General features: G+C 34.1%; 1 protein-coding gene across 1 annotated transcript in view; it reads right to left on the bottom strand.

The window, feature by feature from the left end:
- The window catches only part of LOC127721577 (cytoplasmic polyadenylation element-binding protein 1-like), a 43,960-nt gene that overhangs the window by 17,002 nt on the left and 3,383 nt on the right, over nucleotides 1-23,575 (bottom strand). Inside the window, exons 2-8 of the mRNA XM_052228350.1 lie at nucleotides 17,213-17,366; nucleotides 14,427-14,534; nucleotides 9,757-9,922; nucleotides 4,504-4,675; nucleotides 3,277-3,568; nucleotides 2,519-2,632; nucleotides 1,439-1,501 (exon numbers count right to left, since the gene is read on the bottom strand). Of these exons, the coding sequence (XP_052084310.1) occupies nucleotides 1,439-1,501; nucleotides 2,519-2,632; nucleotides 3,277-3,568; nucleotides 4,504-4,675; nucleotides 9,757-9,922; nucleotides 14,427-14,534; nucleotides 17,213-17,366 (1,069 nt within the window). The remainder of the gene's footprint in view (nucleotides 1-1,438; nucleotides 1,502-2,518; nucleotides 2,633-3,276; nucleotides 3,569-4,503; nucleotides 4,676-9,756; nucleotides 9,923-14,426; nucleotides 14,535-17,212; nucleotides 17,367-23,575) is intronic.

Below are 23,575 nucleotides of genomic sequence, written 5' to 3'. Positions count from 1 at the left end.
ATCATCATACAAGTTGTAATAAACAGCTGCGCCATGAGCGCATGATATGCCCGTCGTCTTGTGTGTGAATTTTTATGCCATCAGCATAAATAGTTTCTGACATACGCGTGGACATGAGAAACCCCCTTTTTTTTTTACAAAAAACTCAATATCTCTAAAATAAAATTTTGAATCAAAACCAAAAAGTATACAGATCTTTAGATTAATATAACTAAGAAGTGTGTGAAATTTTAAGCAATAATCATAAATCGTTTTTGAGATACGGCGCGACATGCGAAAACCCCCCTTTAAAAAAAAAAAAAATCAATATCTCAAAAATAAAATTTTGAATCACAACCAAAAAGTATATAGATCTTTAGATTAATATAACTAAGAAGTGTGTAAAATTTTAAGCAATAATCATAAATCGTTTTTGAGATACGGCGCGACATGTGAAAAACCCCTCCCCCTTTTTTTACAAAATACTCAATAACTCAAAAATAAAATTTTGAATCATCACCAAAAAGTATACAGATCTTAAGGTTAATATAACTAAGAAGTGTGTAAAGTTTTAAGCAATAATCATAAACTGTTTTTGAGATACGGCGCGACATGTGAAAAAAAACACACACCTGTTTTAGTTACTAAGTCCCGTACCTCAAAAAGTTTTAATCTTATTTTCACCAAAAAGTATACAGATCGTTTGACCATCATAAGAAACAACTATGTTAAGTTTCATGAAATTTGGATAAGTCATTCTCAAGTTACGGTGCGACATGTTTACGCCGGACAGACAGACGCCGGACATTTTTATACCATAATACGTCCCGTCAAAAATTTGACGGGCGTATAAAAAGGGGGTATGTCCACGGAAAAACAGGAAAATAAAAAATATTTGCACAAACAACATTTCAAAGTCATTTTCAATTGTCTTATTTTAGAAGTGCACTACCGATATTTTTTTATTTCTCTTTCTTTAGAACACAATGTGTAATCATTTCTGATCCTGAAAATTGGAAAAATTGGGTTGGCAGATTCGTAAACCAACAAATTCAAACACTCTCGCCTAAAGAACCATGAAAATGAGGCTAGGGTCAGGTGAACCATGTGGGATGGAAAAGATTATATATTTTCTGAACACCAAAAATGCTCATATACTGCATGGAAATGAAGTTCCCATTGCGTTTGCATACAAACTGAAAAGTCAGTCATAGTACTTATTCTAAAAAGGACTTACTCATATGGTGCTGAAAATGTAAACAAAAGACCTGCAAAGTGAACACTTACGTTTTAATATAACCTAAATCTTTGCAAAATTTGAAGCAGAGGAGATGCAAATGGCAGTGCAAATTAGAACTCTCCTTTACAAAGGACTGTAAATATTCATGCATATCAAATTTAAAAAATTTGCATATTTCCTTAATAATTCTGTTGAAATTTAATTTTAATGTTATATTACCATCTTTTCCTGGCCATTCAATCTTAAAAGCTCCAAATTTACCAAAGGATGTCTGTAGTCCAGCTGTAAATAATAGTATAACAAATAAACTGATTATGTTACCACTTAATAAAAATCTGAAGATTTGAACCCTTGCTAAACAGATATCTCTACTCTTCGTGTATTTACTATAGATGCCTCATGATACAGATTTTACTGTTACTTATAATTACACACACAAAAATAGGTGTGTTTATGAATATATCAAAATCTAAAATGTTCATTGTATGACCTGACAAAATTTAGTTTTGAAATGTTTTCCTATTTACACGAAGCATAACATTTCATTGTGCATACTGTGGATTCATTTATTTTCGTGGGTATCAATTTTCGTGGATTGAGGAAAACTCGCATTTTCGTAGATATTTGATTTCGTGGTTTTGCCAATCTCTGCATACAAAGCCTATGGAAAATTTGTAATTCGTTGAACATTTGAATTCGTGGTTCACCTGTACCCACGAAACCCACGAAAATTGGTATCCAACGAATAATAATGAATCCACAGTATACTAACTTCATTTTGTTTTGTTTTGGTTTGCTGTCTGATTAAACTATACCCCACACATTCTTTATATACCTTTAATTTATAAATTATTGTGAGGTTTTTATTAATGCGAATTATGTCACTGGTGGAGTATCGCAATAATAAGAACTCGCATTCGGATGTCCAATCCATATATCTGTACGCTCATTTTCCTCAAATTGCAATAATTAACATCACATTTTTGTCCTTTCTTCAAAAATTGCAATAACAAATGCACGCAATAATTTCTGAATTTACAGTATTGACTAGAATTGACAGTTTTCTTGCCAAAGGTCACCACCTTCTTCCACAAATACAAACTATCGCAATGAGGAATTTGCTAAGCCAAGTGAACTTAAAGTGGTGTAAAACACGTACAATAAATCAATCCTTTTTCATTCTTTGTATACATACATTGTGTGATGTATTTTCATTTTTTTGGGGGGGTGGGGGGTAGGGGGGGAGGGGGTGCTGTCTGATTGCTCTATACCCCTTATATACCCCATATGTATACATACATTCTGTGATGTCCCAAGGTACTCCACCTAGAAAAACTTTACAAGAGTAGGTTGGATTCTTATGATTCCTTGGAGGTAGTTGTCCACTCCATGTACAACTGGCTTCACACATTGCTGAAATATATCAACAGTGTTACTATGTTAACTTATAAATATGGACAAACATACCAAATATCAATTTACTCTTTTGATATTTGGAATTTTAAAAAATATCTGAATAGAATATAAAAGTACTGAACATTAAAACTGAAAAAAAGAACAAATTTGGTTAAAACTGAATATAATGGAAATCTAGGAATCTGTATGAACTTCATCTTTAATCAAATGTATTCAAATGCAATTTCTCCTATTTCTTGGTTTATTTACTTACAAACTGCAAGTACATTGGATAAAACCCATCATCTGTTTTATATACAATTTGCAATGGTAAAAGAGAGTTGGCTTGGTAGCATAGTTTTTCATTGGTATAGAATTTTCATCAACTTCTTCAGATATTTGGGGACTTCTTTAAAATACTTCATCATTTTAATTACAGGTCCCGGCGTTTTCATATGGAAACACCAGTTAAAAAACACAACTTTCTACTTCGTCTGCAGAAAACTTTGACTTACTTATTTTTAGAAAAAATAGGCATGTGACAATTGAAAAATGAATTGAAAAAGAGTGAAATGGAATAAAAAATTTAAAAAAAATAGAGAAAAATTGCTTAATAAAATCAAGAATCCCCCCAATAGGACCCTGCTATTTGATCCACTGACCTGCTGCATTTCTATGTAACCTTGCTGCTCTATCAATAGCATATGGATCCACATTTGCCATTAAGAAAGGATTAATAACTGAGTAACCTCTAGATGTTTGTACCATCTGACTTGCACCAGTTCCCTCCCTTTGTTGTTGTAAGGCCTGCAACTGTTGTTGGGTTGACAATGCTTGTTGTTGCTGCTGGGCTTGAAATAATTGTGCTGCCACATCCGCATGCGTTTGCTGAGGTTGGACTTGTTGTTGCTGCTGCTGTTGTTGTTTAGTTCGGTTTCCCATATTTAATGAGTGCTAAAAATTAAATGAATGATAGAATGATGGCAGATTAACATCCAGTAGCAAATATTACTGGCAGGTTTAAGACTATGAAATCAGTTGTAAGACTATTTCCTACTTACTTGAACATGCTAAATATGATAAAAATGTGAAGAAATCTATTTAGCACACTCCTGGACTCCCTGCCAATTATCTAATGCATTCTGGGTAATATCATCAAATACTTACACCAACTTGTTATCATTGGTTAAAATGTTCTAAACAATGGAAATACAACCAATGAATTGACAATATTTTCATTTTGTTTTGGTGTATGATAAATGAAATTACCCATAGTCCCTTAGATTCTAAAACAGTGAACTACCAGACCACAGAGACAATGACTATATATAGAAATAAATGCATAAGACATGATAATCACTGTCTAGTGTTTTGTTGCTTATGGAATTTATATCCATTCTCTAGAAATTTTTATTTTGTTTCCTTTAAAATATTCTATTCTAGCTGTTTTTTTACAATAAATTGTTCAACTACATCTAAAAATTTCAGGCCAAGAAAAAAATTGTTTTACAGTAACAAAATTGCTCAGCGTAGTATTTTATGTAGTGTATTGTGGATCAATTTCTATAGTGTTTTATGTAGTGTATTATGGATCAATTTCTATAGTGTTTTATGAAGTGTATTGAGGATCAATTTCTATAGTTTTTTATATAGTGTATTATGGATCAATTTCTATAGTGCTTTATGAAGTGTATTGAGGATCAATTTCTATAATTTTTTATATAGTGTATTGTGGATCAATTTCTATATCGTTATTTAACATTTGCTACTAAAAGAAGAACTCTAGAGAGGCTGTGGTGTTGGAAATACTGTTTGACTAAAACAACCCTCAAAATGAAGAACAGAAATATTAGCCTACTTTCTTCTTTCAATGCATTAAGTATTTATACCATCATATCAATAAGTGCTGCCTCTGAACCTTCACTGCTAATTCCACTTGTGTCTGAGTCAGCTGGTGATGTACTTCTACGACTTCCTGATATCAAATTAGAATACAGTATCTTCTCAACAGGAGATAGGGTATCATTCATTGTACTGTTAGGAGAGGACGTCCCATAATCACTGAAATGTAAACAAGACATTATTCATTGTACTGTTAGGAGAGGACGTCCCATAATCACTGAAATGTAATAAATGTAAACAAGACATTATTCATTGTACTGTTAGGAGAGGACGTCCCATAATCACTGAAATGTAAACAAGGCATTATCATTGTACTGTTAGGAGAGGACGTCCCATAATCACTGAAATGTAATAAATGTAAACAAGACATTATTCATTGTACTGTTAGGAGAGGACGTCCCATAATCACTGAAATGTAAACAAGACATTATTCATTGTACTGTTAGGAGAGGACGTCCCATAATCACTGAAATGTAAACAAGACATTATCATTGTACTGTTAGAAGAGGACGTCCCATAATCATTGAAATGTAATAAATGTAAACAAGACATTATTCATTGTACTGTTAGGAGAGGACGTCCCATAATCACTGAAATGTAAACAAGACATTATTCATTGTACTGTTAGGAGAGGACGTCCCATAATCACTGAAATGTAAATAAGGCATTATCATTGTACTGTTAGGAGAGGACGTCCCATAATCATTGAAATGTAATAAATGTAAACAAGACATTATTCATTGAACTGTTGGGAGAGGACGTCCCATAATCACTGAAATGTAAACAAAACATCATTCATTGTACTGTTAATAGAGGACGTCCCATAATCACTGAATTGAAAAACAAGACATTATATCATTGTACTGTTAGAAGAGGACGTCCCATAATCACTGAATTGAAAAACAAGACATTATACATTGTACTTTTGGGAGAGGACGTCCCATAATCACTGAGATGTAATCAAGACATTATTCGTTGAACTGTTAGTTCTCAGGACGTCCCATAATCACTGAAATGTAAAGACATTGTTCACTGAACTGTTGGGAGAGTACGTCCCATAATCACTAAAATGTAAACAAGACATTATTTGTTGAACTGTTAGGAGAGGAACATCATGAAAAGCCATTTATCTATTTTGCAGTTTTCAGGTACCTTTGGTGTACTTTGGCTTCTATGATTGATTGATGCTTGCTTAGCAGTTAATTTCAAATATTTAATTCATTTTCAGGATGAATTATGACGGACCTTTGATAGCCCTTAAGTATTCTTCTGGTGTCTCAAGCAGACTGTAAATTCAGAAATTATTGCGATGTTTTTACAAGTGGGAATAATGTGACAGTAATCAAAATTTGAATTGATAATTTCAGTAGCAATTTTCCTTCATAAATTTTTTTAAATTACTTTATTTGAAATTCATATTTTTATCAGTGGTCGATGAATTCACAAAAATTCGTAAGGGTTCCGCAGAACCCAGTGTCTCGCCTACTTTTGCTGTTAATCGCAGGCTCAACAAAAATGAGATGAGGATAAAATTTAATAAAAATATTCCTCTCAATACAATTTTTTTTGTTGTAAGAAGCTTCTGTCCAAGTTTGGTAAAAATCCAGGTTAGTTTATGAATCTAATAAAAGTTTTAAAAAATTTAACTGCAGACTGTATGTAATGTTAACTGGAAGAAAAACTAAGTCCATTTATAAGTAAAATACGGAAAAAATGGAACAAAATTCTAACAAATTTTCCTTCTAGATACTAGCTTTTAATCATAAACAAGCTTCTGTCCAAGTTTGGTACAAATCCAGGATAGTTTGAGAAAGTTATTAAAATTTCAAAAACTTTAACCACAGAGTGAATGTAATGTTTCCTGGCAGTAAAACTAAGTCCATTTATAAGTACAATACGGAAAAAATGGAATTTTGTTTTTACAAAATTTACTTTTGAATATTATCTTATGATCATAAACAAGCTTCTGTCCAAGTTTGGTAGAAATCCAGGATAGTTTAAGAAAGTAATTAAAATTTCAAAAACTTTAACCACAGAGTGAATATTTGTGGACGCCGACGACAACAACAGAATGAAGAATCGTTATGTCTCGCTTTTTCAACAAAAGTCGAAGGCTCGACAATAAGGAATACATGCATGTTTTCGGTGTGAGCCAAGGCTCCGTATTGAAGGCCGTACTTTGACCTATAATTTTAACTTTTTATACATTTTGACTTGGATGGAGAGTTGTCTCATTGACACTCATACCACATCTTCTTATTTATATTAATTTCTGAATTTACAGTATCTGCTATTGTGAGCTAACTAAGGTGTACTTGGGCTCCTATCTTGATCTTTGATAGTCCCGTAGTACCTCTGTGGTGTTTAATATATACCTGCTAATTTGAGCTGACTTAGGTTTTCTTGGGACTCCGATATAAACCTTTGACATTCCTAGAGTATGTCTGTGGTGTCTACTGCATACCTGCTATTTTGAGATTGCCCAGGTGTACTTGGGTTCCTGTCTGGACATTTGGTTACTTTGGAGTTTCTGTGGTTTCTTATGCATATCTGTGGTATTTAGCTTACATGGATATACTTGGGGTCCTATCTGGAACTTTGATCGCCCTCGAGTTTCTGTGGTGTCTTATGCAGACCTGCTGTCTTAAGCTTATCTGGGTGTACTTGCCCTCGAGTTTCTGTGGTGTCTTATGCAGACCTGCTGTATTAAGCTTATCTGGGTGTACTTGCCCTCGAGTTTCTGTGGTGTCTTATGCAGACCTGCTGTATTAAGCTTATCTGGGTGTACTTGCCCTCGAGTTTCTGTGGTGTCTTATGCAGACCTGCTGTTTAAGCTTATCTGGGTGTACTTGCCCTCGAGTTTCATGGTGTCTTATGCAGACCTGCTGTATTAAGCTTATCTGGGTGTACTTGCCCTCGAGTTTCTGTGGTGTCTAATGCAGACCTGCTGTATTAAGCTTATCTGGGTGTACTTGCCCTCGAGTTTCTGTGGTGTCTTATGCAGACCTGCTGTATTAAGCTTATCTGGGTGTACTTGCCCTCGAGTTTTTGTGGCGTCTTATGCAGACCTGCTGTATTAAGCTTATCTGGGTGTACTTGCCCTCGAGTTTCTGTGGTGTCTTATGCAGACCTGCTGTATTAAGCTTATCTGGGTGTACTTGCCCACTTGAGTTTCTGTGGTGTCTTATGCAGACCTGCTGTATTAAGCTTATCTGGGTGTACTTGCCCTCGAGTTTCTGTGGTGTCTTATGCAGACCTGCTGTATTAAGCTTATCTGGGTGTACTTGCCCTCGAGTTTCTGTGGTGTCTAATGCAGACCTGCTGTATTAAGCTTATCTGTGTGTACTTGCCCTCAAGTTTCTGTGGTGTCTTATGCAGACCTGCTGTATTAAGCTTATCTGGGTGTACTTGCCCTCGAGTTTCTGTGGTGTCTTATGCAGACCTGCTGTATTAAGCTTATCTGGGTGTACTTGCCCACTTGAGTTTCTGTGGTGTCTTATGCAGACCTGCTGTATTAAGCTTATCTGGGTGTACTTGCCCACTTGAGTTTCTGTGGTGTCTTATGCAGACCTGCTGTATTAAGCTTATCTGGGTGTACTTGCCCTCGAGTTTCTGTGGTGTCTTATGCAAACCTGCTGTATTAAGCTTATCTGGGTGTACTTGCCCTCGAGTTTCTGTGGTGTCTTATGCAAACCTGCTGTATTAAGCTTATCTGGGTGTACTTGCCCTCGAGTTTCTGTGGTGTCTAATGCAGACCTGCTGTATTAAGCTTATCTGGGTGTACTTGCCCTCGAGTTTCTGTGGTGTCTTATGCAGACCTGCTGTATTAAGCTTATCTGGGTGTACTTGCCCTCGAGTTTCTGTGGTGTCTAATGCATACCTGTTGTATTAAGCTTATCTGGGTGTACTTGCCCTCGAGTTTCTGTGGTGTCTTATGCAGACCTGCTGTATTAAGCTTATCTGGGTGTACTTGCCCTCGAGTTTCTGTGGTGTCTAATGCAGACCTGCTGTATTAAGCTTATCTGGGTGTACTTGCCCTCGAGTTTCTGTGGTGTCTTATGCAGACCTGCTGTATTAAGCTTATCTGGGTGTACTTGCCCTCGAGTTTTTGTGGTGTCTTATGCAGACCTGCTGTATTAAGCTTATCTGGGTGTACTTGCCCTCAAGTTTTTGTGGTGTCTTATGCAGACCTGCTGTATTGAGCTTATCTGGGTGTACTTGCCCTCGAGTTTCTGTGGTGTCTTATGCAGACCTGCTGTATTAAGCTTATCTGGGTGTACTTGCCCTCGAGTTTCTGTGGTGTCTAATGCAGACCTGCTGTATTAAGCTTATCTGGGTGTACTTGCCCTCGAGTTTCTGTGGTGTCTAATGCATACCTGTTGTATTAAGCTTATCTGGGTGTACTTGCCCTCGAGTTTCTGTGGTGTCTTATGCAGACCTGCTGTATTAAGCTTATCTGGGTGTACTTGCCCTCGAGTTTCTGTGGTGTCTAATGCAGACCTGCTGTATTAAGCTTATCTGGGTGTACTTGCCCTCGAGTTTCTGTGGTGTCTTATGCAGACCTGCTGTATTAAGCTTATCTGGGTGTACTTGCCCTCGAGTTTTTGTGGTGTCTTATGCAGACCTGCTGTATTAAGCTTATCTGTGTGTACTTGCCCTCGAGTTTCTGTGGTGTCTTATGCAGACCTGCTGTATTGAGCTTATCTGGGTGTACTTGCCCACTTGAGTTTCTGTGGTGTCTTATGCAGACCTGCTGTATTAAGCTTATCTGGGTGTACTTGCCCTGGAGTTTCTGTGGTGTCTAATGCATACCTGTTGTATTAAGTTTATCTGGGTGTACTTGTCCTGTAGTTTCTTTGGTAGCTTACCTGGGTGTACTTGCCTTAGAGTTTCTGTGGTGTCTAATGCATATCTGCTGTATCAACTTGACCTGGGTGTACTTGCCCTCAAGTTTCTGTGGTGTCTAATGCATATCTGCTGTATCAACTTGACCTGGGTGTACTTGCCCTCAAGTTTCTGTGGTGTCTAATGCATATCTGCTGTATCAACTTGACCTGGGTGTACTTGCCCTCAAGTTTCTGTGGTGTCTAATGCATACCTGCTATATTAAGCTTACCTAGGTGAACTAGGGCTTGAATTCTGTGGTGTCTTAATGCATACCTGCTATATTAAGCTTACTTTATTTTACTTGCCCTAGAGTTTCTGTAGTGCCGAATGCATACCTGCTGTATTAAGCTTACCTGGGTGTACTTGGGCTTCTATCTGGACCTTTGATTGCCCTAGAGTATTTTTGTGGTGTCTGATACATGTCTGCAGGTTTATAGCTATATAACGAGGATTGAGGAACTGTTTGGGGTTGTTGCTGTTGTTGCTGTTGGGAGGCTGGTACAGAAAATAAATGTAAACCTGGAAATTATAAAATGATTGCATTAATATTCAAGTCATGTTAGCTTTCACAATTTGTATAAAGTCTAATGTAACGGATGATTGATTGTTTGGTTGGTGTTTAATGCCACTTTTAGCACTATTGGCCATTTCGTTGCGGTCAGTTTTTAATGGTGGAGGAAGCCAGAGAGCCCAGTGACAACCGACTACCTTGAGCAGGAACTAATGTAAAGGAAATACCTTAATTTCTAGTCAGCCACTTTGACATTTAGACCAAACAGTAAGTATGGGCGTTAGATTTTCCTCCTAAAACAAAATAATGTAGGTATGTGGGTAGAATCTTAATTTTTTTAATTTTTATCTTCTTTTACTAACAGTATTAAGAAGTTTTGTCATCTTGCACTGTGAAAGTCTGGATGGGGTTTACAGATCATAACAGAAAAATGTTATCAAATAAAGAGAAAAATGTGCAAAAATAGAGAATAAAAGGAAAAAAGAAAAAAAAATAGACCAAAAAAATTAAAGAACAAAGAATACTGGGCAAAACTAATAAAGAATAGAGAATAAAGGCTAAAAATTAAAGAATACAGAAATGAACACTCTCCATCCAGGCCCTCTTCTATTACAGGTATCAATAAATACTATTTTAAAGCATACAAAAGAGTAGATAAGGAAACCCTTAACACAAACTTGTTATTTCTGTTTTGGCCTTAAGGGTAATAACTAGAGGCTCTCAAGAGCCTGTGTCACTCACCTGTATCTTCGGTGGTTTTGGAAATCATGTAAAATAAGGTTTAAATCATAATAATTAGTATTAGATACCCTAATAATGATTGAGGCCAAGTTTGGTTTAAATTGGCCCAGTAGTTACATTAAAAGCAGGTCATCCCACTAGTAACTAGACTTACAGTAGTTACTGAAGACCCCTTATCATTTTTTAAAGTAGTTTTCAAGTTGTGACCATTTGAAATTGTTTTTTTTACAATTTTCCCTTAGACTTCTATAGTAAATCCCTATGTTCTATTTTAAGTCATGGCGGCCATGTTGGTTGGATGACAGGGTCATTGGATACATTTTTCAATCAAGATACCCTATTGAAAATTGTGGCTAAGTTTAATTCTATTTGTCCCAGTAAATTCAGTGGAGAAGGTTTTTGTAAAAGATTAAAAAAATTTACGAAAAAAAATTGTTAAAAATTTGACTATAAAGGGCAATAACTCCATAAGGGGTAAATTGAAGATTTTGGTCATATTGACTTATTTGTAGATCGTACTTTGCTGAACATTATTGCTGTTTACAGTTTATCTCTATCTATAATAATATTTAAGATAATAACCAAAAACTGCAAAATTTCCTTAAAATTACCTATATTCAGAGGCGCAGCAACCCAACGGGTTGTCTGATTCATCTAAAATTTCAGGGCAGATAGATCTTAACCTGCTGAACATTTTTACCAATGTCAGATTTGGTCTAAATGCTTTAGTTTCGGAGATATAAGCCAAAGACTGCATTTTACCCCTATGTTCTAATTTTAGCCATGTCGGCCATCTTGGTTGGCAGGCGGGGTCATTGGACACATTCTTTAAACAAGATACCCTAATGATGATTGTGGCCAAGTTTGGTTAAATTTGGTCCAATAGTTTCAGAAGATTACAAAAATTTAAGAAAAATTGTTAAAAATTGACTATAAAGGGCAATAACTCCTTAAGGGGTCAATTGACAATTTTGATCATGTTTGACTTATTTGTAGATCTTACTTTGCTGAACATTATTGCTGTTTACAGTTTATCTCTATCTATAATAATATTCAAGATAATAACCAACTAGAGGCTCTAAAGAGCCTGTGTCGCTTACCTTGGTATATGTGCATATTAAACAAAGGACACAGATGGATTCATGACAAAATTGTGTTTTGATGATGGTGATGTGTTTGTAGATCTTACTTTACTGAACATTCTTGATGCTTACAATTATCTCTATCTATAATGAACTTGGCCCAGTAGTTTCAGTGGAAATTATTTTGTAAAAATTTACAAAATTTATGAAAATTGTTAAAAATTGATTATAAAGGGCAATAACTCCTTAAGGGGTCAATTAACCATTTTGGTCATGTTGACTTATTTGTAGGTCTTACTTTGCTGTACATTATTGCTGTTTACAGTTTATCTCTATCTATAATAATATTCAAGATAATCAAAAGCTGAAAAAATTTCTAAAAATTACCAATTCAGGGGCAGCAACCCAACAACGGGTTGCCTGAATGGTCTGAAAATTTAAGGGCAGATAGATCTTGACCTAATGAACAATTTTGTTTTGAAAGATTTGCTCGAAATGCTTTGGGTTTAGATAGATGAGCCAAAAACTGCATTTTACCCTATGTACTATTATTAGCCATGTCTCCCATCTTGGTTCGCGGGCGGGGTCATAAGACACAATTTTTAAACTACATACCCTAATGATGATTGTTTACAACTTTGGTTAAATTCATCTTAGTAGTTTCAGAGAAGATTTTTGTAAAAGAAAAAGAAAAAAATTTACGAAAAATTGTTAAAAATTGACTATAAAAGGGCAATAACTCCTTAAGGGGTCAACTGACCATTTTGGTCATGTTGACTTATTTGTACAACTTACTTTGCTGAACATTATTGCTGTTTACAGTTTATCTCTATCTATAATAATATTCAAGATAATAACCAAATACGGCAAAATTTCCTCAAAATTACTAATTCAGGGGCAGCAACCTAACAACGGGTTGTCTGATTCATCTGAAATTTTCAGGGCAGATAGATCTTGACCTGATTAACATTTTTACCTCATGTCAGATTTGCTCTCAATGCTTTGGTTTCAGAGATATAAGCCAAAATCTACATTTTACCCCTATGTTCTATTTTTAGCCATGGTGGCCATCTTGATTGGTTGGCTGGGTCATTGGACACATTTTTAAACCAAATACCCTAATGATGATTGTGGCCAAGTTTGGTTAAATTTGACCCAGTAGTTTCAGAGGAGAAGATTTTCGTAAAAGTTTACGGACGACGGACGCCAAGTGATGAGAAAAGCTCACTTGGCCCCTTTGGGCCAGGTGAGCTAAAAACTGCTAAATTTTCTTAAAAGTACCAATTAAGGGGCAGCAACCCAACAATGGTTGTCTGATTTGTCTGAAAATTTCAGGGTAGATAGATCTTAACCTGATAAACATTAACCCCCCCCCCCCCCCCACTAGATTTTGCTCTAAATGCTGTAGTTTCAGAGATATAAGCCAAAAACTGCATTTTACCCCTATGTTCTATTTTTAGCCATGTTGGCTATCTTGGTTGGCAGGCGGGGGTCATCAGACACATTTTTTAAACTAGATACCCTAATGATGATTGTGGCCAAGTTTGGTTAAATTTGGCCCAGTAGTTTCAGAGGAGAAGATTTTTGTAAAAGTTAACGACGGACAACGGACGCCAAGTGATGAGAAAAGCTCACTTGGCCCTTTGGGCCAGGTGAGCTAAAAACTGCTTCATACAAGAACAATTGGTAAGAACACATTGAAAATTCTCTGGTGCTTTTTTAGTGGATAAATTGTCAAAATCTATTTGACAAAACTATGCAGGGATTGATACTAGCATTATAAATAAATTTCAGTTGATTGCACAACCTGAATGATCTTTGATATTGTGACTTTCTTATGCTCTTGTGTAAAAACATTTTTAGTCTAGTTTTAGCTGTGAAAAGTAAAATGCTTTTAAATTACATATTTTCAATATTTAAACAGCTGTAGTTTATGAGAAATTTAAAATCATAGTCAAATCATCTCAAACCACTCTACTTTATATATATGTCAATACTGATTTTAAGTAGTTGAATCTTCACTCAATCATTTTCCAAAGAGGATATAAGAATTACAGGTGCCGATCCAAGATTTGACGTTAGGGGTGCTCCTTAAAATTAAGAGTTAGAGGACCATGTTTTGATTAAACATTTGCTGTAGTTTACCTAAAAATCACATTTTTTTTTTCTTTTTAGGAGAGGCGCGCCTTTGTCTGAATACGCACCAGCATTGGAGGGTTATGAGGATGGTTCCAAGGATTTAAACTCCTTTTTGTTCACAAAAAAGTTGGCAAAAATTAGGTAGACCACCAACCACATACAATTATCTAAGTCTTGTATAATAATACAAATCCCATAGACCCTCCTTAAAAAAAGGCTGGATCCATGTCTTGGATAAGACAACAACATTTTCCTATTCAATTGCATAGGAAGGTGGGAGGCAGTTTTTAAGGCACCAACCACCTATAATATAAAATTTTCATTTTACTTTTAATTCTTGCAAAATTTTCAAGAAAATGCAACTACCCACAATTTATATTTATCAATTTGAGTGCCTCCCACCCCCCATGCATTTAAATCTGGAACAGCCCTAACCATTATAGTCTAATAATAATACAGATCCCAGACCTTCCTTTAAAAAAGTCTGGATCCCTGCCTCATATAAGACAAAATTCCCTAACAAGTAGTGTTAGTGTTTAAACAAGGTTACCAGGATATATTGCAGACATGTTGTTGTAGAGACTCTGATCATAAGATGAAACAGGAACTTGTTCATGACTTGTTTGTGGCATTTGTAGCGGCATCTGCGGCATAGTTGCTAAAAAAAAAAGACATTAAAATTATACAATTGTATATCTATAAATTATTTCCATGTTTTTATTACTGTATAAATTGTGAAAGGATATATATATTTTGTACAAATAAAAACATCCACTTTAAAATTCAATATCATTATTTATATGTAGCCTTTCCTGAAATCGCAATAATTAATTTCGCGTTGTGTGCATTGTTCATACAACAATCACAATAATAAATGTGCACACAAATTTCTGAATTTACACAACTTTAATTATAACATTTCTATCAAATTCTACTTAGTTGTTCCCAGTCTGTGCCAAAAACTTTTCAAAGCACTAGCTTTGGAAAATTAGATGTAAAATCCTGCATTCTGAGGTTATATTTTTGTATCTGTAAGTGAATATAACTTATCAAAAATTGTTGTTTTTTTCTCCAGGTCAAATGTAAAATTCTCATTTTCTCCAATAAAAAATTAAAATAGTTCTTTTGCAAAAAAAAAAAATTTTTTTCCATAAACTCGTACCATTTCAAGTAAAAAGACATTTTAAGCACTATTAAATTATTACTCAACTTAGGGATTGTTACTTTTTTGGGGAAAAATTACCTCATTGTCATTGATGGATGATCCCAACCAGTTTAAAATTATTCCTAATATTCTTTCATATTTTTGTTAGTCTTAACAAGGATTCTTAAATGTCAAAGTTTAGTAAATTCTCTGGCACTTCTTTTTGATCTGGAAGGGGCCTTCATTTCTGTATTCTTTATTTTTTATGCTATTTTTCTCAATTCTTTATGTTTTGTCAATTTTTTTCTAAACAAATATTCTTTACGTTTTTTTTACCATTATTCTCTATTCACAAACCCCTATCAACACCCTCTTTATTTTCACTTTCGCCGTTAATTTTGACTTTTGTTTAAAATAATAAAATGCCTAGATCATTTTCTGCATAGGTTTTTTAAACTCGAAACTTGAAACTCGAAACTTCTCCGGTTATTCATGAAGGCATTTTCAACTTTTCAATGTTTTACCTGGGATAGCCCCCTGTTTCCATTTCAGAATCGAATGAGATCGAATCCTTGATTGTTTGTTTACATTGAGTGGTATTTATAGATTGTGTTTATTGCAAGCACATGGTCGAGCCTCGTTCTCGATTTCGTTGGGTATATCGCGTTGACGACTGGTTCCCTTTGATAAGAAGGGGGAACAACCATATATAATTAAATAGGGATACCAGTTAACGGAAGAAAACAAGGTCGGCGACAAATTTGTAACTTGTTTTTCATAGATTCAATAAAATACCGGCTACAATTTCGCAAACGATTTCAGATGTTCACAAGACCGGTCGGGCAAACACCAGTGCTTCTGCACAAGTCTGATGAAATTTTTACTAGACAGGGGCTTCGGGCTACCGCTTAACGTCGCAGACTGTTGTTCCTTTTTTTTAGGTAAACAATACTCCTCTAAGCAAAAGATTCAAAATAAACATTCAAATTTACAGCTAATAAGTAAAAGCTTTTCCTGCAATTTACAATTTTGTACAAAAATGTAAAAATAGTCTTTCCAAGTCTTGTATTTACATCTCAACAGCTGTTGTGAGGTTGCTGTCTGATTGACATATAACCCACACCAAGGATTTTGAAATTTTTGAATGCAAAGTTTGCTTTTGTTGAGCCAGAATTTTTTTTTTCAAACTGTCAAATTTATTTCAAATGTCATTACAAACAAATCTGTATCAATTGTCTTGCTACATGAACTGTATGACATTTTGTACCTTTTTTTTGTAAAAGAGTTGAAGAATAATTTATAGAATGCAACATTTTAAATCTGCAATGATTTTTTTTACTTGAAATTGCAAATTCTTTAGGTATTGATCATTCAGTTTTGAAATCGGAATTTTCAAGCAGATTATGATTACGAGTGAAATAGGATTTACAAAACAGGTTTTTTTTCTTCTAACTATCAAATTGCAGTAAATAAATATCTTTTAGACTCATCCAGTCTTCACCAAAATCTTTTCCAACAAATAGCTGGAAGACAAATATTCAGAAATTTTCCTTATATATTTAAACAAAGTTTTGCAAAAATTTACTAGTCCGAATAAAATTTTACTAGTCTGGGGCATCGGACTAGTGGCTAACACTGCAGGCTGTGACATATACTTGTAAAAGTGTTTTATATGAATGATAATGGTTTTCACTTATGTAATTTGGCATGAAATTATTGCGCATTTTACGATTGGGTCTTATCTTGTACTTGGCAAAAAGACGGGGACACTGGCATGCATGCATAATGGGTGACAAATATCTGCATGTTGGACTTAAAGTTCTTATTTTTAGGAAATTGAATAGGCCTAAAATTAATCTAACATATTTGTCGATTCTTCAAATATCCCAATAATACATGCACACAATAATTTCTTAATTTACAGTACCAGCAAAAACTATTTACCCCCAAAAAAAAGAAATTTCTGACAAAAGAACATTATCAATTATGTCAGATCTTAGTAAATTTACCATTTTTTTCTTTTTTGCTTTTACCTTAATCCAAAAATGCATATAGGCCAAATTATATCATACTTGTATTTACACTAACATAATGCAAGTTTCAAGTGCAGGAACAGTCCGACCTAAACAGTAAAATAGGGTCTAGTCAACAAAAAGTCTTGCCAAAAATTTTTTGATATTTCCACGACTTACGTTTTTGTTGTTCCTGAGGAATATTCATCCCCGTAATGGAAGACAAATCAAGCGTGTTATTCAACAGAGCATTTATACTTTTGAAGAGGTCTACGTTGTGATAGTGATTCTGTGCCTCGTAGTCTTCTACACTGATGGCTGGTATATCAGAATTCTGAAAAATAAAAATAAACATGAATCTGGGACTCGTAGTCTTCTACACTAATGGCTGGTATATCAGAATTCTGAAAAATATAAATGAACATGAAGCCCTGTATCATTGTCTTTTACACTGATGGATGGTATATCAGAATTCTGAAAAATAAAAATAAACATGAATCTGGGACTCATAGTCGTCTACACTAATGGCTGGTATATCAGAATTCTGAAAAATATAAATGAACATGAAGCCCTGTCTCATTGTCTTTTACACTGATGGATGGTATATCAGAATTCTGAAAAATAAAAATAAACATGAATCTGGGACTCATAGTCTTCTACACTAATGGCTGGTATATCAGAATTCTGAAAAATATAAATGAACATGAAGCCCTGTCTCATTGTCTTTTACACTGATGGATGGTATATCAGAATTCTGAAATAGAAAAAGAAATAAGAATCTCTCTCTCGCGGTCTTTTACACTAAAAGCTCTGGTAGGTCAGAGTTCTGAAAAAAATTGAACATTATAATATGTGTCTGTCTCGTAGTCTTTATGTTGAGGGCTGTTAACATGGTTAAGAGTTCAGGAAAATAAAATAAACAAGAGCCAATGATGGTGAAATGTTTTGCCCAGGCTGTTCAAATAAGTGTGGGAGTATGTTCCAGGACTTGTCTTCTCCAGTCCTTTGCATTAATGCTTTAAACAGAACCAATTAATTTCTTCAGGGGGGGGGGGAGCTTTTCACTTAAAAATTCAAATAGGCCTGGGCTATTCTTTAAAGCAAATTTCAACCCTGTTGCCTGAATAACTGATTATAATTTAATGTGTTTTAAGTCTACCGTATCCAGGTCATTAAACATACTAATTGTCGGGCTTAATAATGACAGTACATGCTATTTCTTTGCCAGATTTACTTTATTGATAATACTCCACAGCTTTGTTCTTCAAATCACAGTCGTGGCGTGATTGTCAGTTTGCATAGAATTCCGCTCAAACAGGTGCTAGGGGCTGTCTTTAACTTGCATTGAGGTGAGGTTTTTGGCTCCTAGCTGAAGGCCTCACTATGACTTTGAGATGAAGAACAGCAATAAAAGCACTGTTCCTTTGTTTTTTGCTGTCATGGATGGATACCCTATATCCTTTCTTTGTATTACAGTCAAAAGATTTACTAGGGGCCATTGCAAACATCTAGATATTTGATTTTTTTGTTGTTGGGTTGCAGTCTCAATTACATGTTCCTGACATTTTCTTTATTAATTTGTATACCAAACTAAATGTACATCTAAATATATAAGGTCAAGTTGATAAAGTAATTTTAAGCAAGGAGACAGAAATAAAATTGAGAATGGAAATGGGGAATGTGTCAAAGAGACAACAACCCGACCATAGAGCAGACAACAGCCAAAGGCCACCAATGGGTCTTCAATGCAGCGAGATACTCCAGCACCCGGAGGCGTCCTTCAGCTGGCCCCTAAACAAATATGTATACTAGTTCAGTGATAATGGACGTCATACTAAACTCCAATTTATACACAAGAAACTAAAATTAAAAATGATACAAGACTAACAAAGGCCAGAGGCTCCTGACTTGGGACAGGCGCAAAAATGCGGTGGGGTTAAACATGTTTTTTGAGATCTCAACCTTCCCCCTATACCTCTAGCCAATGTAGAAAAAACAAACGTACTACAGTACGCACAGTAAAACTCAGTTTAAGAGAAGTCCGAGTCCGATGTCAGAATAGGAAACAAAAGAAAATAAACAAAATGACAATAATACATAAATAACAACAGACTACTAGCAGTTACTGACATGCCAGCTCCAGACCTCAATTAAACTGATTGAAAGATTATGTCTTCATCATATGAATATCAGACACAATCCCTCCTGTTAGGGGTTAAGTATTATACCATCATAAAATATATGAGAAGAACATAACCTGTGTCATGCCAACAACTGGTTTTAGAATAAATATGTTTAATTCCAATGCAAAGACCCTACAAGTGAATCAATATTAAAGCCAAAATATGCAATCTTTAATGACCTGACAACAGTATCGTAACTATATCCCTTCTTAATAAGTCTGTTTAAAGGTTTTGTTAGCTTTTGAGGTGAATACTGACATTTTTGTGCTTATACCGATGATAAAATTTAGTAAATGTTTTGACTAGTTTATGATATCGAAAACCCTGGTGTAAGAATTTTTCAGTAATACATAAATTTCTCTCGCTAAAATCTAATACGTTGTTACATACACAAGCGAATCGTACAAGTTGAGATATATAAACACCATAAGATGGTGACAAGGGAAATTTTTGTATCAGATGTTGTTTCGATGGGTCTTTGCTGATTTTAGTCATAAATTGTAACTCATAACAATACAAAAACAGGTCCGCAATAAGTGGTGCACAGTTAGTCCCCATTGGAATTCCGATAACTTGACGATATACGGAATCTCCAAAGCGAACAAAAATGTTATCAAGTAAAAATTCAAGGGCAGATATAGTATCAAAGCATGTCCAATTGACATAGCTCTTTTGTTTGTTGCTACTAAAAAATGACCTAAAAGAGTTTGAACATATGTATTAGCATTCCGACTTTTTAAATGCCCATTTAATTAGGTATGTGAATTTTTTCTTAATAAGAATATGAGGCAAAGTGGTATATAGGGTAGAAAAATCAAAACTTTGAACAGATTCAAAATCACCAATATATGCATGCAATTTATCAAGTACTTCCGACGAGTTTTTGACACTCCAAAAGAAGTTAATTCCACTATTTTCAAAGGCCTTATTTGAACAATTTATTATCAGGTTTTTGATTGTACCAAGTGTACTAGTAAGTAGAATAGACAATTTAGTTGTGGAACAATGACTTGAAGACGAAATAAATCTATATTTGTAAGGTGATTTGTGTAGCTTCAGAAGCCAGTACATAGTTGGGACTTTCATTGTATTTGGTTCTGCTTGTAAAGAAGTACATATGTAGCTAATAGTTTATGTTTGTTACAGATATCGTTTTCTGAAAATGAAGTCAGTTGGAATGTTGGTGAATTCGTGATTTCCTTTTGCAGAACCTCAATGTAAAATTTACGTCAAACTATAATGATATTATTAGCAGCTTTACCAGCCAGGACAAAAACAAATTCCTTGGCTAGTTCTTTAAGTTTATGTTTGATACGAGAAATAGGATTTTTATGGTTGGTTAAGAATAAAATGTTCTTTAAAATGTTGTTTACGTATATCAACTTATAATCTTCATTACTGAATTAAAAAAAAGAGTCCAAAGATTTTTTGTCAGCTTTTTCCCGTTTTATCCATTTCAAACAGTAAGCAGGAAGTGACTCGTGGATGATATTACAACACTCATTCCAATTAATAATTGACGGGGGACGATATTTAGGTCCTTTACTGAGGAATGATTTTAACTCTTGGTCTCGAACGATGTTAAGGTCTCCTGTTATAACATGGGAAATGGGGCCATAAGTGTATTTGGAATTACTACAATTACATGACGGAAGTGTATTTTCACTGATATTTACATCTTTACAGACTTGGCTATAATTAAACACAAATTTTCGGGTAGATTTCTTGTAAATATAACAAATAAGAGGGAGTTCAGTATTATCAAAATATCCAGGAATTTGTTCTTTAACAGAATGGTCGTTAAAAATACCAGCAATATTTACAAAATCAAAACCTTTATTGACATACTTTATTTTAATAAAATATTTTTTATGATCTTCAGGGCGATCAATTTTGGGAAACAGTTTAGAATAACAATATGCCATTACAATTTGAACGGTTTCATACTTAGGACTGCAATATGAAATTGTGTTGCAATCCTCTAAAATTTTATTTTATTTATTTATAGGTAAAGAACAGAGCTTGGTTAATAAATAATGTCTGCCGTTGTTTTTTGAAATAGAAATTTAAGGTCCGAAATATTTGTATGGTTGGTCTGAAATTTTCTTTGATTGCGATTTTTTCTACGCCCATGAGAACGGTTTTTACGAACAGTTTTAGAAACTACATCCAAAATGTTAACAGAATCGGTTCTTGATATATTACCAATTCCCATGATATTATCATTAAGACCAAGGGTAGACTGTCTGTAATTTTTTAATCCAATTTAATTCAATTATTTTCTGTGATCGTGAATCAGATTCACCAGGCTGTTTATTTACTACTTCTAAAGGTTGAACTGTTAAATATTTAATAGGATGATTGTGCTTTTTAAGATGTTGATAAATGATACTTTTGAATTTATTGGGTCTTTTAAAACGATACAGGTGTTCTTGCGTGCGTTTAAATATCGTCCAGTTTCACCTACGTACTGAATACCGCATCCCGGTTTGTTTCACATATATATATTTTTTTGCCTAATATTACACTGGGAGAAACAAAATTTGACAAGAGTTATTTTGATTTATAAATAATTCTAACATATATATATGAGTAATAACTGAAATTACAATTGATTACATTCACTGAACCATGAAAATAAGGCCAAAGACAACTAACATATCACTTTACAGATAATAAGGCAATTACAAAAAATATATAGAAATTGTGTCTTTTAGCTTACCTTGCACTTAATGAAGAAAACTCAGGATTGACCTAATCAATACAAACTTGTATTTGCTGTATCTAAATTTGCTTCAAAAATGATATTTCAAAGGGGAATGAGCTCAGGGGTTCAAAGGTCTATGCTAGGACTATTTGAATTTACAAGTATAATAGGTCCTTGTTAAGAAAGTCAAAGGTTGAGTATAGCGCATCAGTGTAAAGTATTGGTTGCCCCGGATTTTTATAATTCAAGAATGAAGAGTCCCCTCCTGGAATAGACAGGTCATAGACCTCTTACCCATACTTATTTGAACTCCTTGAGAAAATTAGAATTACAGGTTAAAAATATATAATAACTTCTCTCAATTACTTTTCTCACATATTGCTTGCAGTGTTACCAGTATACATTGTATCTATAGTAAATATAATAAGGTCTAAAAAAAAAAGAAAATGTCGGTGTTTTTGCAAACATGCTGGAAAAAAATAGATAAGGTAGGTTAGGTAGGCAAATAATTTAATTTTTCAAACCATTTTTAACTGGTTTATAAAGGGGAAACCGTCTGACTTTAATTGTGCTTGTTCAAAATTGTCCAAAATAATTCACAAGAGTAGGTAGGGTTATTTGAAACAAAGGTTGTTTTTTTGTGGCTTAAATCTATATCTGTGTTTTCTTATGTTACCACGTTGTGCAAGACATAAATGTAGTATTTTAAAAAGTATAATAGAAAAGGGCCGATATTGGGTAGACTTCCATTTTCTAGGAAATAACCATTTTTTTTTTAATTTATCAGGAAATAAATAATAATAGGCCTCAAACTTTTATAAAATTACCAAAAACATAGATTAGCAATAAAAAATTATCAAGAATAAAAGCAGACCATTAAATGCATAGGTCATAATGAGTTTTTGAAATTTAATGTCGACAAAAAAAATATCTTTAAAAGCAATAATTTATGTTTGATCAATTAACCATATGTAAAAATGTATCAATAACCCATGAAGACACAGACCACCTAATAACACTGACCTATGGTCAAACCAATTAACCAGGTGGTCTTCAATTACATTCCAATAAATTATTATCTGAAGACATGTTGTGAAAATAAATGCAATGTTTCAGTTGAATTCAGGTCAATTTATCACAAACACAGATGTAGCTTCAGAGATCTATAAAAGTCTAAGATTCAAACTTTTTTAAAAGGAAATGAATGTTACACTAATGTTAAGATAATAAAATACCATTTGAATTTAAGACCACTTTACTCAACATGCTCAACCCATCTCATTAGTTCCTATCCTATGAAAACAAATTTTATTTTAATTTGAAGAATATAAAGAATAAAGAACTTTTATTGTTCTGATTAAGGACCTGTGATTATGACAGGGTAGCACGACATTTATACACACATATCAATAAAACTATGATTTTGTAACAATTTTTTTTTTTATATATATTGAAATGAAATATTAATATAAATGTGAATGTAGTTATCAACCTAAATATATTTCTTCATCTTATAAATAATGTGCATTTAATTCCAGACAAATTCAAGTTTGCTGCAACACAACCACTGTCAAGCTTGCAGAAGACCTTCTCTTTTCAGAAGGGAATCTGTAATTTTAATTGGCAGGCAACCATAGCGAAAATGAAATTATA

The sequence above is a fragment of the Mytilus californianus genome, unplaced genomic scaffold, assembly GCF_021869535.1.
Source record: "Mytilus californianus isolate M0D057914Y unplaced genomic scaffold, xbMytCali1.0.p SCAF_12, whole genome shotgun sequence".
In the NCBI taxonomy this organism is placed as follows: domain Eukaryota; kingdom Metazoa; phylum Mollusca; class Bivalvia; order Mytilida; family Mytilidae; genus Mytilus; species Mytilus californianus.
Note: the sequence above shows the minus strand (reverse complement) of the source record. Positions and strands in the feature narration are given on the sequence as shown.